General features: G+C 50.7%; 1 protein-coding gene across 14 annotated transcripts in view; it reads right to left on the bottom strand.

Annotated features, from left to right (window-relative positions):
- Positions 1-19,317, bottom strand: part of LOC119442992 (AT-rich interactive domain-containing protein 3C) — a 239,803-nt gene that overhangs the window by 62,649 nt on the left and 157,837 nt on the right. For all 14 annotated transcript variants that reach the window (XM_049662499.1, XM_049662503.1, XM_049662508.1 and 11 more), the window contains one exon: positions 11,004-11,076. In XM_049662499.1, the coding sequence (XP_049518456.1) occupies positions 11,004-11,076 (73 nt within the window). The remainder of the gene's footprint in view (positions 1-11,003; positions 11,077-19,317) is intronic.

The raw sequence follows: 19,317 nt of genomic DNA, 5'->3' as shown, positions 1-19,317 counted from the left end.
ATAGGGAAAGAGAGAGATGAGAGCCCGCGTGGCTGCGGCAGGCACTGCGCGCGAGGCCGAGCGGCGCGGAGATACACGAGGACACATGCACACGCTCACTCAAAAGCAAGCAAGCGAGCTGTTTCCAAGCTAGCGGCGAGCAAGAACGAAATGCCCTGCATACTAAACGGCGTGTAATGCGGCCGATGAAGCGCCACAGAGACTCTTCGATGATGAGCCTGACAGGTGGAATCGTGCAGGAAACAGAGGAGCAAAGCGAGAAGGGGAAGCAGCGTATTACGAAAGCAAACAGAACCCCGATCGCTCCCTACGGGTGCATATAGTTATGGGCGGCCGACAGTCACCTGCATGGTGAGAAGCGACACGTGTACGCAGCCGGACACTCCTAGTTGCCAAGAATCTCGGCGGCGCGCTGACCGACCACGCTCTATAGGTTGTCGAGGGTAACCTACGAAGCAGTAGCTTTCATTTCGTTGTTGTCGAGATTCGTTCGGAGAAGGTTGTGTAAAATAAAAACAAAGTAAGAACAATTAGCTTTAGTTCGGGTCATCAGCGCATTAAAAAAAAGACAGACAAATCGGGTGTCAATAAAATTTGCTAAATGGCTAAAGTAGCTCAAAACCGATAATGTAGTCTTGCGATAATGTAGCCGTGAAACCTGCAGTGGGACTGAACGAAGGCCGTGAACAGTATTCGTGTTAAGCCAAAAGCTTCGAGTCGAAAACAATGCATTTTATGCATACGTGGAGACGCCGTTAACGTTTCACGTTCGATTTCTTTACCCCAGGAACAATTCCTTCGCGCGGCTTACTGAACGGAATTCGCGCTGCAGCACTTATCTAATTCACGTTTCTGAGGAAACTCACCACCCTTCGAACCCAAAGTTGTACAGGCGAGAGGTTCCAGCAATCTGTACGCCATGAAAGCGATAATGGAATCGACCAGGTCACAGCAACTCCCTGGTAGCCACGCCATGAAAGCGACGTACGAGCGTGCATGACCGAGCCCTCGATCAAGAATCACGTCCGCCAATGAATGTCCATGCTGACGCTGACACAAGCAAAATGCATGCAAAGGGGCGAACACGGCTAATCCATTTCGTGGCGAAGACGAACGCGTCCTCCGCTGGCCGTCTCGTGCGACGCGCAATTCAAGTAGCAGAGGAGCGCGGGCCGAGCGGACGCAACGGCAACGCGACAGGAATCGGGGCGCAGCCTCGGCTACCGGAATTCCGAAGCACGGCGAGCACCGCCTCAAGCGCTCGATCGCAGACAACACAGCCAGAAACAGGCCTGACGTGACTTAACTGCGCGAGCGCTGAGTCCGATAAGCAAATTTTGTGCACCGAATCTTGCACACAGAATATTCCATGCAGTCTTACCACATAAATAGAACTGTCACTACGCAGTTTGGTACCAACAGCTCGTGTAACATTTCGTATATGTATATTCGTAACGGAGAACAAGACTCCAGAGCCCGATGTTGCGAGTATACAGCTAAACTTTAGCTAGATCGATATCTGGGCTCCTTTCGGCAAACGTGCTAAATGACCAAGCTGAAACGTCATGAACTCACATTCCATCCCAGAAGGAGGACTCTTATATAGTACTGCAGTGGCCGCGGCTATCACTGCCGTGAAAAAATAATGATTAGAAGCGCTGCGACTTGGGCTTGCTTGCTAGTGGTATAAAACTAGCAATTATGATTATTATCATTTTTCTTTTTAATACATGACCATCGAACTTGATTTATACATACCGTCCTTCGTATCTCAGTGACAGCCGGCGGAGGCTGAACCAGCAGTTTGCCTCGCTCGCGATACACACGGTAGTCGTGTTGCGCTGTTAATGCGAGCTTGTATGTGAGAGCCGACATCTAAATAACCACAGGGGAAATAACCACAGGGCGGCTGTTCGAGAGCTATAGGGTCGCCTCACCTATTCTCGCCGCTTTCACGATGCTACAGCGCCCGACGCGCAGAAGTTTTCGCAGTGAGAACGAGAAGCAGTTATTCGATCCGGAAAAAGAAGCCGATAAAAAATAAAAAAGAAGAACAAACAACTCGGCGGCTACGCCGTCTCCACCCGGGATCGCCCGTCCCCTCGATTCTCGTTTCCATCTCGGCACATATCCGTTCCCGTTGCCCCAACGCAGCGAGAGGAAACGTAAAGAGTGAGCGAGCGGCCAGTTGCCAAAATAATCATTCCATTGGCCGCGTGCATGCACGCGCACATCCAGCACAGCGGTCCGCGGCCTCGGGAGAAGAAGACACGGCGCAGCGAAACGCAGACCGGCGGGCGATGAGATGTGTTTCTCTTCTGTCGAGAGATGTACGGGGAGGGGGGGCCGATATAAGCGGGACGGGGCTGCTGCCGAGTCGGACCCCATTCGGCGTATAAACGCAACCCGCTGCGTGGGTATACACGTATAAAATAAACCCCGTCCCTGCCGTCCCAGCCCGGCCACGCATAGGCGCGCACCGGAGGGTTGGTTCCTCTTTTTTTGAGGGAATTCGCATCTATATCGGAGTGTTGACGCAGCCAGCGGCGGCGGGCCAGCCGGCGAGATGCTCGGCGCAGGAAGAGCGGGAGGCGGCAAAGCCACGAGAGCGAGAGATGGAGCCGTCCACCGGAAATCGAAAAATAACGGCGGAAAAATAATCGCCCTCGCGCCGAGAATACGAAATCGGCGAGAACGCGCGTGTCCGACGCGGGCCCGAGGCAGCAGCTCGAGCTACTTCCGGCCGGTCGCAGAGCGCCTCGTATACGGGAGCGGGGATAAGTGAGCCGGTTGCGCTTTCACCATCGCCAATGCGGGCGTGCAGAGGTCGTGGTGATGGGCGTCGGTCAGAATTGACGAGCAAGTACGTGATAGAAACAAGGGTCATAACATACGCACAAGTTGGCATCGAGCACAGATCACAGTGTGTGACATTGAGACTCGTCGATGGATCTCGAAAACTGTTGAGAAGTTTATGGTGTTCGCAAAACATGCCGATCGTGCCCGCATGCAGCACGACTGAGCCAACTGCGTGAAGTTATACGGAGACATCTTTTCACCAAACGTGTGGATTGTCCAAAGCATATATATATATATATATATATATATATATATATATATATATATATATATATATATAAACAATGCGCACGCCGAGGCGAAGGATTTGTGGCTTACCGCGTCATCCAGTAAGTTTATCACGTTGCCAACCAAGAAAACACACACGCACACACACATGCACAGAATGAGAGAGATAAAGGCGGGCTGTCTATCCCTCTCTCTCGGAAAACAGTCTCAAACAACGGTCCGAGATAACATTATGCCGAGACACGAAGCATCCCCAGCTTGGAATTTCGAACGGCCCTCTCCGGCGTAGAGCCGAACGGCGCAGAGAGAAACATTCCAAAAGCGATGCCTCACTTCGAAGCGTCAGAAACCCAACCGGAATAAGCAACATTCATTGGCCTTTCCTCCGAAGTTAGAAAAATCAGAAGAATAGATATATACTCGGCCCTTTCTCATAAAGGCCGTGTTTAGATTTTGGCGCAATCGCCAAAGTTTTGGCAAGACGCTGAAGAATTCCGAACGCTTTAAGGCACAGTCTTTTAAACTCATACTGACAAACTTTCGAAAAACAAGACGAGTCGAAACAGCGACGTGGGTAGAATAGACTGTATAGTTTATTGAGATGTTTCGAGGCACACAAGTTTTATTTCGTAAACATTCCAGGAATGCGACCGCGCGTCAGCTAGTAAAACGAAATGAAAGCAACGCGACCGTGTCGGGTCGTACAATCCGCCGAAATTTGCGTTTCGGGAAGGAGGCGCCACGCTACAGCCGGGAATGTGCGCGTCAACAGGAATTTCGAGAATTGCGAAGCTTCAAGGCACTTTTTGTCTAACGCACACGACGAGATTGCTCCGCGGAACCTATTTCATCAACCCTTCCGATTTTATTAATACCTAACTTCGCACAGGCAAAGCATTCAGACGCTCGAAGAAACCTCTTCTTCACGTTTATATGAACGCCCGCGAGGAGGTTTCCGCCCGTGCGCTTAATGCAATCACCGCCACTTTAACGCGCGCCCTATATACATCCAGTTAACATACCGCCGGTTGGATATTCCAGAATAGCACGGAACGCTTGAACCGCGCCAACATAAAATATGGGTTGTGTCGACGCTTCTCGTGAAAAACGACTTTAAGCATTTTCGACGCTCGTCCTCGGCAGTCAATCGTTCGAGAAAGGAAAATATTGGGAACCGTTCGCATGTCAGCGCGCCTCGTAAAAGAAAAGCGCGGGAGGTCCTCCAGGGAAGTTTCTTTGGCGATCGACGTCACGAGCACACGTGCGCATACACGGTCATTTTCCCATCTCATCGCTCGCCTCCTCTCATAAGTACACAAATTTTGTTGCATGCACGCAGACGCTTCGCTCTCGCCTCCGTGAAACCGCCAGGTGCACGAGACACGCGCCGAATACGTCTTCTGTGCTTATATACATCAAATGGCTTTTCATTTGCTAGCTGAATACAGCGAGTTTCCGGCCCTACCCTAAGTTTCGAAATAAATTGCGTGCACGATATCTCGAGAAGCGGCAGGTCCGGGTGACTACTATGACCATGGGTGACCAGAGGACGAACATAACGAGCGCAACATTTCATCCAAGGAGCAGATTAATACATCCGGCTTGTTTCAACTAGGAACTTTATACATTACATTTGCATTTAAACGGTCTCTTCAACTGTTTACAAACTCTGTGCACCTTCAAGTGTGTGCGCAGCTAGTGCTCTTTCTTTCTCCCTTCTTTCTCTCTTTCCACTCATTCCCCTCGTGCAGATTACCAAAGCGGAAGTGCGTCTGGTTCACTTCAATTCTCTCTCTCTCTCTCTCATTGACAGTTTCCTGGCCATCTCTAAAACACTGGGAAAAAACCTACATCTACTGTAAAATAATTTAGACCCTTAAAAGCGCATAAGGGTGTAAATCAGTCTATAACTCACACCTTAAATTTACACCAATTAACGTGAAAACGGTATACCTTTATGCACGTTTAATGGTGTAAATTTAAGCCTACAACTAAACCGGCCTACAACTCACACCCGAAAAGAGTTAGACCAATTTAACGCTCTTACCCACTTTTAAGTATAAATTATTTTACAGTGTGGTCACCATCATTGACAGAGCCACAAAGGCGGGCGCTGCACCTTTTCTTCTGCGTATACTCTCATTTATGACAATGCCGCATCTAAGCAAGCACCGCGGTTCAGGTCACCTTAATTAGTTGATGCGAACATACAGAATCATCGAGGCGAGGATACACAAAGAATTACCATGTTCTCCAAGGGTAATGTCTGCATTAGTACTACTACTCCCCCTTCCCCCCTCCCAAGAATAAAAATAAAGAAATAAATAAACATAACAAATAATCAACTAAATATAAACTAAAAAGCCTGAGCAGCGGCACGAGACAAACATCGTCTATTAAGCGGAACCACTCACCCCGTGAAAGTAGTGCAAATTGTTCGCGGGGCCGACGTCGCAGCCTGTATATTTGATAAAGCGCTGAAAATTAAATCCTCGCGGATGTCGAGCCTTCTGCAGTATAGCTGGGTGCTGCATACCACGCATTTGTTTATGCAGGCTTCCAAATGCCACCAAGCCAACGACATGCACACAAAGTTCGTCCACGGTTGGCTGCATTCGAAGTCAAACGTTGTTTCCCCCATGGTGATGGATAGCGTAACTAATGTATATATATATATATATATATATATATATATTTTCTTACTCCTCGAGCGACTTCACGTTTTTAGTCCAATATCCACTAATACCTGCTGTCAGCGTGTTCATTGTTGCAATGTCAGTTCACGCTGACCGCTGGGTCAGTTGATAATTCCGCCACACGCACTCTGATTTGTTCAGTATTGCACGACAATTGCACACAGGGCACATTAGACCGGTAGGGTACAAGAAACGAATCTAAGAATTCCGTCTATCCGTAAAACACGAACGCAAAGCCATGGCGATCGGCGTGAGCACCGTCCCTGCCCGTGTGTCCCGGTACACACTAGCGGAGAGTCAGTCCCTTACGCACCCTTAACTAGGGCTGTTTAATGAGCCGCCATCATACGCGCCGCGAGAGCCAGCTAGGTTGTTCAGACAACCATGCCCTCAAGAAAGTCAGATTTTCCTGCCAATAAGCTTGCTCTTTCTAAGCCGGCTCGCCTTCCAGCAGCGGTATGCGGACGGCTAGCGGTGAAAAACGCGGCGTGGATTAAAAATAACCGCAAGCATCTTTAACGATCGGCAACGCATATTTGGGCAACAATTGCGCTTCGCCCCACTCGCTGCGCGCAACAAAGCCGGTCCGCGGCTAAATATTATCGAGGAAGCGCTGAAGCCGAGAAGAAAGAATCCAGAAGCCAAGATCGTCACAGGTGCGAGGAGGGGGCAAACTATGGCGAGGCAGCATGTATGTCCACGCGAGCACAATGGCGCGAGAGTCCATGAACTGAGCGTTTCTTTTCTTTTTTTTTTCCTCTCTGTCTTTTCTTCACGCGACACTGCGGAGCGAGAACCTTTGTTTTGTCCGGGTTCGTCAGAGCCCCCGGCGACCGATAGGAAAGGAAAGCGCACACAGAAGCAGACTGTATATCTCGTGTCCGTATCTGCGGCTCCCCTATTATACGTATAAAAAGAGTATAGCTCGCCTGCAATCATTCCCGCTTTGCTATCAGCACTCGAGATCACCACGAAGAGTTCCTTCTCTCCATCCACTCCGCACTTATCGTCGATGGTAGCGACTCCACAGTCAATTCCGCGTCCGACTGCGCCGGCATTTTTTTTTTTTTTCCTTTTCAAATACTTGACGCGTCACAATGGCGAAAAGATTAACGCTCCGGTGCCTCGCAAAACAGCTGCAAGGGTTTCCGCAAGGGCGACAAACGAATTATTTTCAACACGGTGTACAATTAAAAACGCGCTGTACAGGCGCAGTGCTACTGTTCTGGCTGTCATATGCGACGATATAAACGCCTCTAAAGCGAAAGACAAGCCCTGCTCAGCTGCTTCATGATTCGCTTAGTGGCGCGTGAAAGATTGAAAAATTGCCACCATAAGCCGAAGCTTCAAAACAAACGTCGGAAGCGCTAAAACTATGACGGGTAGCGGCCGAGTTAAGCCTAACGTGGCTCCCGCTTCTGTCGCCGACAGGGATTAGCCCCGACGGGCCGGACAGACGGCGTCTCGCAAATTGCCTTCTCAGCCAAGCGCCGCCGTCTCGTTTTCGATGCTAAGTGCGTCGTCGCCGGCCGTCGCGGGGACCTCGCCAATCTGCGCGCATCTTAATTCGCGGTATTTCCACAGGTGGACGGAGGTGGCGACGGCCGTTGGGGGAGGAGTCGAGACAGCGAAACCCCGATTGCATATCATCGAAGCGCCTAGCGACGAAACGAATTGGGACTTCTTCGGCGTCACGGGCGCACAAAAGGGAACGGAGAGTCTGCTCGCTTCCGCGTTGCGCGCTCATTGTTCCGTACTGAGACGCGAAGCTGGTGGCGACGGCGCTAGGTGGCGGTTGCCGCGGTCCGTGCTCTCACACGGGAGCACAAGTATAAGGGGGGTTGCGCTGGAGGGAACACTTAGGGCGGCGTAATAAAGACGCGAGGAAAAGAGGGCGCGTGACTCCTTCCTTACACGCGCACGCTTTGGCTGATTAAAATGCGCTTCACGCCTGTCGGTTATAGGTTAATTGTTTGCCGACGGTGGAACGTAAATGCGGGAGCGCTCGGCAGTCGCCGCCGGGGCGGCGGTGGAGGTTCCACTTCAACGGAGATTCGGATTAGCGAGTTTCTTTGGTCGGGCCGGATTCCGTATGCGTTATCTGGCATAAGCAAACGAGGCTCCGCGCAACCGCGCACACAAAGCCCCGTGAGTCACTGCACATCTACAGACATATTCAGGTGTGCACCATTGAAGAAACTATTCGCACAAGCGGCCAACGGAGCTTCGGCATAGTTGGCACGATTCTCGTTAAGCCTTCCGCTTGGGCGGGGTCAGACGAAGCCGACAGTCGAAAAATACATACAGTGAACTTAATGCGGTGCGCATTTCGCACTCAGTCTACTTGCTAGGAAAAATTTCCAGCAACTGCCTCTGAGCAAGAGGAGTTAGTCTCATAGTGCTCCCTGTGAGTCCACCCTGTGATACTGAAACTGCGACTTAAAAATATAATAAAGCCTAAATTACAGCGCAAGCAGTGCGACAAAACGAGGTACAGCAAGATAGCAAGTGAACAAGTTCATCCGAACGAAGAGAGGACAACGAGCACCGAAACTTCAAACCAGCGAGTACCATACGTATTAAGCATCAGTTATGCACATTCAGGAGGAAATTCGCGCTCAAGGCAACGGTTTTAGGCTTCAGGTTTAATCGTTGCACAAGTGCACCCGCAAAGCTTTTTGTCAAAGGTTTCGAAGGCACTCTGCCAGTGACGTAATCAGTCGTCGAGCACTGTCGCGGGGCTCTTCTGGCGAGCCTCCGAAACTCAAGATAGTAGCTGCCGTTTACATGATCCAAACGACCGAATTTCCGCCCAGCTGTCGTGTTCATGTAAGCGTAGCTAGTGAGAAGCACTGTTACTCTACATTTCTTAGAATTTTCGACCGGTCTTGGCGACCGTGTGCAGACTCGGTGCGAACCTTCAAATGTGCGCGAAACTGTGCTCTATCTCCTCTCTCTCTTTTTGTCATCCCTATACCCCCTTCCCCCAGTGCAAGGTAGCAAACCGGACGTGCGTCTGGTTAACCTCCCTGCCTTTCCTTTCTTCTATTTCTCTCTCTCTCTCTCTAGACGAATAAGTTCAGCAAAGAAGGCAGCGCCAGGACAAGTCTGGACAAGCGCGAAGCGACTTCGAAACTTTAGGCAAGGACTGTGCTTGTACTGTGGCCAATCTTAACACTGCATAAAAACGGCAGCGCAGAAAACCAAAGAAACGAGGACTCGATAAACAAGTGCTGGAAGATTAGTGGGGAAAACGAGCCCTAAATGGCTGGCTGAACTATAGTCAACATATATGGTCTAACATAATCGATGGTTACGAACTTGGCGAGAAATAGGCGCAGTTCACAATACTCGCTGACTGCGCACACAACTTAGACGTTTCGGTAACTCGTTATAAAGTACAAGATTCAGACAGAATTAGGCCCTTCTTACCTTAACTTGCCCATAGACGGTATTCTTTTAACCATTACGTAAAGCATATTGTAAACGGGAAGCATAATAAATGCGGTGAAGAGACAAAGAACAATATTAGCCTACCCATTTGACAAGGCCAAGCGTCCTCCATAAAGCAGTGACATATGTACCATTAAAGCGCAGCTGCGCCAAGATTCTTGCGCGACGCACATGTCGGGGGACATGCCAGGTAAAAGGCGGACCACGTAATGGAAAACAAAGCAATCGAATGGGCGTGACACACCGTCCCCTTATAATTTGAAATTCTTTCGCACCACTCTTCATCATCTAAACTTCCCTCGATGCCGTGAGTGAGAAGAAATATGCCTGCTTGTTCAGTATACCATTGAGGCGAATTCACATGACATTGTCTTGCACTAAAACAGCAGAGGGCGCGAGCTTTCATGGATTGTCATGTCGCAGAATCAACGCGCACCGACCGTGGTAATTACCACGCTACTCGAGAAGCTCCAGCGACCACGCAGTCGCATCGCAGATCGCAAACTGCGTCCCGAAGAGGGAACCGATTGGAAGCGGTCGCTTATCGTCAGCTCACTCCGGCGTATATAACGCGAGCGAGACAATTGTCCATTAGCAGCCAACGCCCATTCTATTTCTCGGCGGCGAGTGTGCGTGCCGCCTCGGAGACACGGCGCATTTTCACATCTCCGCGCGCGAATCCCGCGCGTAATTTCTTCGCCTTCCAAGTCGCCACCTCCTGGCCGCTGGCCAAGAGCTCCGAAGCACGCGCGACCACAGCGGCTGTCAGAAGAAGATTAAAGTAATCTCTTCCGCGCGATAAACACGAGGAATACAAGAAAGCGATGGGTGTGCCCCGACTGGCGTATATATTTGCAATACTCCTTCGCTGGAATCAATACTGCTCGGCCCGTATACGGGAACGCGTTCCTTCCAAACCTACGCGAGTACAAGCGGGTCGGGCCGGCTTTGGCCGCTGCTTTCGCGGCTTGGCTGCACCTTTCCTCCGAGGGGTCCCTTTCGGAAGGGACACGCACAAATTTATTTTGTCGCCACTGGCAGCGCGCCCCTTTCACTTGAGGTCTTTATTGGAGAACGCCCTGGCAGAAGCTATTGAAAGGGAGAGAGTCGGCGGGCCGCGCTTTGCTGGCCGGTCGCCAAGCGACTAATCCTAATGCAGACCCTGCCGTTGGCGCTGTTGTCGATTGCACACGCTTTCAACGGCGTCATGGATGGAAAGCGCGACGCCTGGAAGAGTCCCAGTTAGCTCTGCGCTGCCTCACAGACAGCGAAAGTGCGGAAAGATGTCGATTCGTGGCTGAAAAGGGGCCGGTTTCAAGTATCCGGGGTGTCCACGGGGCCAGGTGACTGTACTTCTCTGTTACCTGGCATCCAACCATCTAGAGGAACTCCAGTGACGTCTGCGACAAAGTGCCGCGCTCACCAATACTAACTTATTGATCAAACTGCCGACCACGCCGAGTTCAACGCGCGTCATTACAACCTAACTCTATAAGGCTTCTCCAAAACGGTTAAGGTTCTTCTTTGACGGTCAAAAATGGGCAGCAACCGGGTCAGTTAGAATACGCACCGTCCAACAGGGTGGTAACCTGGAACTACGTTACAACGTATCTAAACACTCGGAAAACTCAATAGAGTGGATCGACTGTTAAAGTAGGGTAACGATTCCGTGCAGTGTATTCACGAGCTTGACACGTACGGGAAGGTCCATTGAAAACAGATAACAGATCAGGTGGTGTTTCACACGACGGCCACGACGAAAATTACCTCGTTTCTGCATAAAGCTGAAGAGGTCGTCCAGGAACTCTTTCCTTTTGGGGTCATCGCTTAGCTCGTACAGCTGCAAAGAAACATATGTGGATCCATTACTTTTTCCACACGCGAACAGCAAGAACTCATAGCCCGTAGCATGACACAGCATGGTGACACAATTTCAACGGAAATGACCACAAATACTAGTATCAGCGATTACGACATTTGTAGTCACGGAGCAATGTCGAAGGCAAAGTTGAATTGTCATATTCACCTCTAAAGCGATAATTGGCGATTATGCATTCGGTCGTGGTGTCGCAAGCAAAGCACGCATTAAAAGATCGAAGAGTGCATCGATAAGCAAGAGAAGTAGTTTATTGATTTGAAAATGTAGAGAGGTCGACCGGGATATGGAGCATCTGGCCTGCTCTACGCAAGGGAAGGGGAAGAGGGGAAGAAAGAGGGTCACAATGAGGGATGATAATGGGAGGAATTAGGTGAAAGGACACATAAGCAATATGGCAACTGCGCGGCACAGGCAAGAAAGCAAAGGCGGCTGTGTTGGCTCATTTCAAAAGGACACATCGACTGCTTGATTGTAAACTTAAAAACCTGAAATGCCAGTAAGGTCAGTCTAACTATTATTGGAGGCCTAAAACCCCACAACAACGATGAGAAAAAAAAGAAAAAAAAAGGACAGAAAGAAAGAAAGCTCCGCGACAGCCAAAGACGGGTGGCGCGTTACACTGTAGTTCGCGCACGTGCTCTTCGTAACGTCATGGATTTTCACCACGTCTGATCGGTACTACTTCAGTGCTTATTGATATTTTCACTTCTAAAGAAATCGCCCATTATGGCAAACTTTGACAATCTGTTTAAGCACGAAAAACGCCCAAACACGCCAACCCCAGTTTCTCGCCGTCCCCAGTTTGTTTGTATGTCTAAACTGAAATAAAAAACTTGGCTTGAGATACGCTGAAATTTTGGCAATTATTGACAACGCTGTTTTGACACCACTAGAGGGATGAGCCCCCTATCTTGGTACAACATCAGGAATGGTAATTGCCAGATATATGTGCACATGTAATTTAAGATAGAAACAGCTTTCTGAGCGAACACACCCAAATATTGTAAAAATTGCACCTTGCTGTTTCATCTGAACATTTTTTTAGACTTAATCTACCTTTCACACAGCAGATTTCGACCAAAAAAAGATTGTCCAGCCCATCTGCAGCAACTGACATACTCGAACCGAAATTACTAACGAAACAATGGTGGCAGGCGACGCACTCCAGGATATGTGTACCACGTTCTAGGAGAAGCCAAGTAAAGAAACTGGGATTTGGAAGTAAACTGTAGCACGAACAACCACCAGCGGGTGCACGATAGCCTGCAGACATGTCCATGTTCCACTCGGCTAAATGTCTCCAATACTAAGTACACGTATTCAAAATTAAGCAGATAAGGTCGCCAAGGCGGCATGCGTGCAACGTACGGAATATGGCATCACCCACTTCATCTGCTCTTGCAGCCTCGTCACAGTAGAAAGAAATGTCGGAACCTCTGCACTGAACATACGTCACAAATACCTTAAGCTACGACACGTACTTGGTCCAGTAACTATAGCGCCGCCTAGTGCATGCCGCGTAACGAACCTTTCTGGGTGACAGTGTTCTTGACGAGATACTTTAATTGCTTTGCATGTTGTGGTAGTATTTCCTGCATGCTGTTTGTCTGTAACGTGAACTATGCTCGTCACTTTTCACCATTCCCATTTCGAGGAGCATGCTAGACCTGGGCGAACCGATTCGTTAACGAGCTACTCGCTATAACGAAGTGGATTAATGAAAATAAGCACAGGTAGGAGACGATCTGTGTGCGAGTAAATGCAGGAGACAGACACGGGACAGGTGGAGCTGGTCATGGGGCATCCGCTTTGCAGCAGGAAAGAGAGGTCCGTCGATGATGGAAAGTTTACTTTACGTTGAGGTCATCACTCAAATGTTTAAACGCACACAAATGTTTGGAAGCACAGTTGTTTTCATATGCTTACTTTATGCACAACATACTATATATTACAAGCAATATGTGACCTCAGCGCTGGGTCACGTATAAGTATCAATATCGAAATGTCTACTGAAAATTTGAGACACACTGCTGCATGCATATTGCAGGCACACTGGACACGTCAGACTGTATACTTGAGCCGCACGCCGTGTACTGTTACCTCCGGCGTCACAAGCTTTTCCAGGCGTCTGTTGCAAGTATCGACAAATTCGCGCGTGGTACGTGCAACTGTTCACTTATCGTCGGTTACTACAGGCATAACACAAGACCCGGATTTCAAACCGGCACTACTTTTTGCAGCATGCCTCAGAAATTGACGACCAAGGAAGGCTCGAGAGAAAACTCGACGCACAGCGAAGCCAGCAAACGTCAATACTACTTCGCTATGCGGGATTGCAGAGAGTGACACGGCACGAGAACGGGGCAAGCACGAACATTCGACCGGCGAAGCAACGCGCGACGCAACATCCGAGAGTTCAGGTCGACAAAGATAGCACGCGCCGCTGGTGGGTACTTGGTCCCCGGATCAAAGCTACAGGCCCCCCTTTCCCCTCCAAAACGACCGCGGCAGCCGCTGAGAGGCGACACGAGAAGGGGGGGTTGCGTGCGCGAGATGCGCAGCAGCCACGCAACGACGAAAGACACACAAGGGTTCATCAAAGCAGCCCTACAAGCTAAGGGGAAAAAATAATAATAAACGAGCGGGGGCATCTCAGGCCCAGTGGCATGCGTGCCCGGCAGTGTCGAAGAGAGGAAGGGAACCAGAAAAATGGCTGAGAAGAAGGGAACGATGGAGTCACACCGGCGCGAGAAGACATCTGCGGAGACAAAAGAGAAACAAAACCGCCTAGGGGGGTGTTTCGGCCAGTTTCACTCGAGAGCGACGAATACACGCGGCGGCAGCTAAGAAGGAGCGAGCCGCTCGGAGAGAGAGGGAGGGAAGGAGCAGCGAGGTGGCAAAACAGGAGGAGGAGGAGGGGGGGGGGGGGCTCTTCCGAAGAGACATTCGCGCTCGTCGAGATCTGTCACGCGAGGAGCTTTAAAAATAAATCCGCGAATCACACCTCCTCGGGTCCTTTAAGTACACTGACGTTCGGCGTGGGGATGTGTCTCGCCAACTCGGCGTGATTTATAGCGGGTTAATTTTGGATAACGCCGCCACCGCGGACGGCGGCGTCGCGCAGCCACGTAGATGGGAGCTCGCTGCGAACCGCAAGACGAGAGCCCCGAATGAGCAGCGCTCAGGAATCGGCCTCCGTGTCTGGCCTGGCCACGAAGGGGGGGTTCCGAGGGGGAGTTCTTTTCCATCAGGCAGTAAACGCGCCGGAATAACGGCATGCGACGCGTGACGCGCGTACAGCAGACTCTCGAAAGAGAGGGAGGGACGTGGAGAGATGCTAACAGAGTGCAGCGCCACCCCCCCTCGCAATTTCGTTCGTGACGTCAAAGCGCCGGCGGGCCGGTGCGCGTGCGCGACGCTCACGTATGCGCGCCACATGCTTGCAATCATCGCGCTTTTGATATACGGCCCTGCACGTGCCTCACGAAAACGCGCTCCGTATTGAGGCTAGCTGGCGACGAATCCGACCAACACCGCATACACCGAAAAGGACGAAGAATTTGTAAGGAATAGTTGGCGTTGTGAAGGATTTGCGTGCAGTCGAAACAGAAACATGATGCCCAGTGGATACCCTCGTAGTCCTCGGCAAGATTACCTGAATTCGGTGTAACTCGCGGCAGAATACCGTTCTCGAAGATTCGCCTCGAAGTTATGACCGCCTAAATTCTGCCCGCGGAAGACGCACACAGTCGCCCTGTGCTTTGCGGACGGACAGGCATGCGCTTAGCCAGCAGCATCACTGAACCGACTAAGAGCGCCAGAGAGCACTGCAGCCCGCGGCGTATAAGGCTTTGCTCTACCTGCCGTAATATGTATCTGTCGGTAGACCAGTAGCCTTCTCGAACGCCACATGGGGCAGGGCAGCCCGAATGATGACCGAAATCTCTTCCTCTGCACGTAATGTTAGTCGTGCCCGCAGTGAGGTGGCGAATATGAGGCATCTCGAAGGACCTGCGCTTTCAGCATTTTTTACAATGCCACCGCCGCTTCTAAATGCCGAGGAACGAGAAAAAAATGCACACGTAGGCTAGCAGTTTACTTAGCTCCAGCTTAACAGAAACCTGGCCACCACACTACGAATTACCATGAGCGCGAGCGCGTGCCTGACGGAAAACAGAGGCGGAAGGGAAGAATAAGAAGAAGCAGCAATGCACCGAGGTCGCGGCACGTATACATACACCTCGCGCGCTTCAGCACGCCGATATCGCGACGCAATCGCGTCCGCTACTTCTCATCCCCCGCGCGAACACGATCGCGCTCGATAGCGCAGTGCGCGTGGGGGGTGCGCGCCGAGCCGTAAACGAGGACCCGGCGTAGGGGCGAAAACGCGAAGGGGGGATCGCGAAAGAGGGCGCCGCCAAGAACGCTCTCTTTAATAGGAGCGGCCGACATGACGCCGGTCGGCAGCTGCTTGCTCTCCGTCGAGCACACGCGGGCTCAAACGCACTCATTCAGGCGTGCAGGTGCGCCTCGGACGGCTCCACTGGAAAGCAGCGATTTCTTGGTCAGAGTGACAAGGGCTGCGTTCATACAACGGCTATTTCCGGGGATACTTTCACTTCTACGTGACTTAACGTCTGGCACAGCATCTCACCGCATTCCCGGGAGTACAATATCGTCGACTTCACGGACACGTGCGCAGTCCAGTCAGTATAGTAGAGTAAGAGGAGAGGTGGTGGTAACGTCCAGGAAATAGGTCTAACTGTTCAAAAACTTCTTTCGCCACGTCCGTTCACAGACAACCCATTTGAAGCTGCATCTGATAACCCTTAAAGAAATTGTTCAGAAATAAGGCTTGCGCAGACATCTGCACTGCGGTGAGGTTATCTGACAGTTGCCGCAACCCATACCCGGTGCAATTGCCGGGAAGATTTGCAAGATTAACCACAATGCTTGCCTGAGGTTGCTTCAACCAACAACCCCTCCTCCTCGTGGGCAATACGTCTCGTCTCAGTCCAATTATTACGACCATTCCTTTTTTTATTTTAATTTGTTTATTTTTTTAATTTCAGTTTCTTGCAGAATAGAGTACGACGCTACTGACACCCTGACGAATTTGCAGCTCTGTTAGAATACCCAACAGATGAACCTGCTCCTGTCGCGACTAGTAGAACAGTGTGCTGCAGCGTTGAGCAGAACGCCAGTCGCTAGTTGATCCATGTATCAGCTTTGCCACTACAGACGCAAAGCTGATGAACCAATCAGCGGCGCATCAGAGTACCACGCTATGTTACGCAGACGCTTGCTTACATTAAATGTTACTTCCCGTGGAGACGCACCTCCAGAGCTGACATGGCCACGGTGCATTTGAGGACGCTTGTACATTAATATATGTATATACGGCGAAAGGCTGAGAATATCAGGAAAAAGAAAACATATCGAAAGGCAAGTATGTGCGCATTATCAGACGCAGACTATCACTGAAATATTTTTGAAGTACACTTGAGGTAAGGGAGAGAAAAGGAGAAACGCCTCTGGTACTGCCCCGTCTTTCATTTTGTCCTGTTTGATCGTGATGACGCTCAGTGAGTGCGAGCGAAGGCGCGAGGGTGCTAACATCGGTCCTCGCCGGCCGACCTCTGTCCATCGCCAATGTAAATAGACCTAGAATACACCAGTGGCGAATGTGAAGTCGAACGTTGTGCGGGACACGGGGTGAAAGCGAAGACGCTCGGCACAATCTGTTGTGGCTCGTCCCGCCACTAGCCAGCAAAGGATATCTTGCACACTGCTCTTCGGAAAGCCTGCTTTGTATTCCGTGTTCATCATATGCGTGACACCGGTGACACCAGTTTCGATACACCTGTATGACAATATGCCATCGGAAGCCAAGGCATCCAAGGCATCCAACGCCCTTGAGTTAAAGGACTCCGATACAGTGGCATGCGTGGCGAGAACGCGATAGTGGCGCTTCGTTTTCACATACTGGCCGCCTTTGGATCCCTACCGACGCGCGCGACCGCGATTCACCGCGAACGTGGGCACAACGCGACCGATCGCAAGTGTGCCACCCACGCTTGGAAATGCGACGCGTCCGCACACCGACGGCTACGGCGCGGGAAAAAGAATAATTCACCAGGTTGATGCTTACGCAGTGAAATTTGTTGCTGGGCGATGCATCCCTTAGTCAGTGCTAGCTGTCGCGCATGAGCGAATTTTAGTGCTCATACACGGCGCTATTTCTCTGCGTCTTTCAGCAGACGCACGCCGGAAACATCGCCGAGTGCCCTTGATCGACGCCCACCTATAAGCGCGAGGAGCGACGCTACCGCGGTGAAATAATGCGGACGCGAGCTAACCTACGAACATTTAGGGCTTTTGCATATCGGAGCATGCCCCCGCCTCCACCCTTTGTGGATCTATGACACCCACTCACTCACTGAGGAGGATTGGCCAAGGCTGCGGAATCGGCGAGATTCGCGGAGAAAAAGAGAAAAGATCGGGCCCAATGCGCCCGCGACGCCTTACGTCCCGCTTAGGCTTTCCCAGCACGCGCGCGTCCCACAAGCTGCAGTGACAACAGAGCGGTGCAGAGGGCAGCAACAGCTGACACGCTGCCTCGTCTCGCCCCCTTATACGCTTACGTAAGAGAAAAAAAGAAGAACGGGTTAAGAAAGACTAAGGAATGTCTCACTTTCGTAACTCAATTAAACAAGTTAGTTGGTAACGTGAACCTATGCAACATGGTTAACCAGAGAAATATGGACGAAACGTAGGGAGGAAGAGCACAGGAGGAACTGCACGAGACCAATACGCGTGCACTCAAAGGTGCCCAGAAGGCAGAAGCTACCGTCAAATGCAACGACCAGACGATCCCCAAGCCCATCCAAATGTGCACCAACTCTCGCGCACGTAGGCGCTCGCAAACGAAGGAATATTAAGAGTGAAATGTATCCCGGTATGCTAAACGGAGCTCATAACGGCTATGCGATATATTAACTAAAAACTGAAGGTCGGGAAACAGGCCTGCAGAAGAGCTGTGCGCCTTCACTTTGTTTTCAGTCCACTTGGCGTTAATTAAGTACATTCCGAAACGCAACCTCCAGCAAATGTGCTCACAGATGCAGGGTTCAACGTTCACACACAAGGAGGGATCTACGTAGTCTATTTAATACAAGGCTTATGAAACATCCAACGTATGCCGCGTCCTCTTCCACAACTGCGTGCTTGTTACGTACATAACCGCTAGAAGTGCGGCAAGGCACGGAGTATAAATTGAGCAACAGAGTACCGAAGCAAGACTAAGATAGACAAGGGAGAGTAAAGCGCCTAATTTACGTTATTTTTTTTATTTCTTTTCATTCTCCTCTTCGCATGGGTAGAAACTCTATCAAGGCCCTGTCGACGACGTTCGGCTATTTTAGAAGCGTGGAGGTACTCATCCTAGCAGTCTTGTCTGTCGTTACCCCGATCTTCTTATCCCCCCCCCCCTCCCCCCCACTCCACACACACAGTGCTGCTGACTGTGGTTTCTTTTTTTTTTTTTTTTTTTTTTTTCTCCTGGCTTTCTTCACCTGCTCGCTTTCTTTCTCTGTCACTCTTTCGCAGGCGTCCTCTCAACCTACGCTCTGCCTTCCGTCAGGCCTTTGGGCCTCAATAAAATACCGTTTGACGTGCGCTACCCCTCGGCTCGCGCTCTCTCCCATCTACCCTTTTTTTCTCCTTCAACGCCGTGCTCTTACACAGGGTGCCTCTGCCCTCGCACGCCTCCGCCTAATTTGAGCCCTGAACGTTGTATACGCAGGCGCGCACGAACACAAGAAGAGGAGACAAAGTTATCATAGCCTTTCTTCCTCAAGCTTTTTTTTTTTAGGGGGGGGGGGGGGGGGCAGAGAAAAAAAGTGGGAGGGGTTGTGAGGGGGGAGGGGGGGATGGGTCGATGTATGTCGACAAACAAACAAAAGCATGCTAGCTGCAAAATGAGAAAGAAAACGCAGAAGGAGCAAGCGCAAAAATTATTAAAGGAAAGAAAATGGAGGGGGGAGGGATTGCGAGAGAGAAAGGGATGGGAAGACAGAGGTAAGCGGCCAGGCCACCCGTATTACACACGCGTACCGGGATGGATGCCGAGGTTACTCGCAGGAGCCTCTGGAAACGCACAATTTCGCAACGCGTGTTGGAAACCATTTTTTTTTTTTTTCG

This window comes from Dermacentor silvarum, chromosome 2, assembly GCF_013339745.2.
Source record: "Dermacentor silvarum isolate Dsil-2018 chromosome 2, BIME_Dsil_1.4, whole genome shotgun sequence".
In the NCBI taxonomy this organism is placed as follows: domain Eukaryota; kingdom Metazoa; phylum Arthropoda; class Arachnida; order Ixodida; family Ixodidae; genus Dermacentor; species Dermacentor silvarum.
Note: the sequence above shows the minus strand (reverse complement) of the source record. Positions and strands in the feature narration are given on the sequence as shown.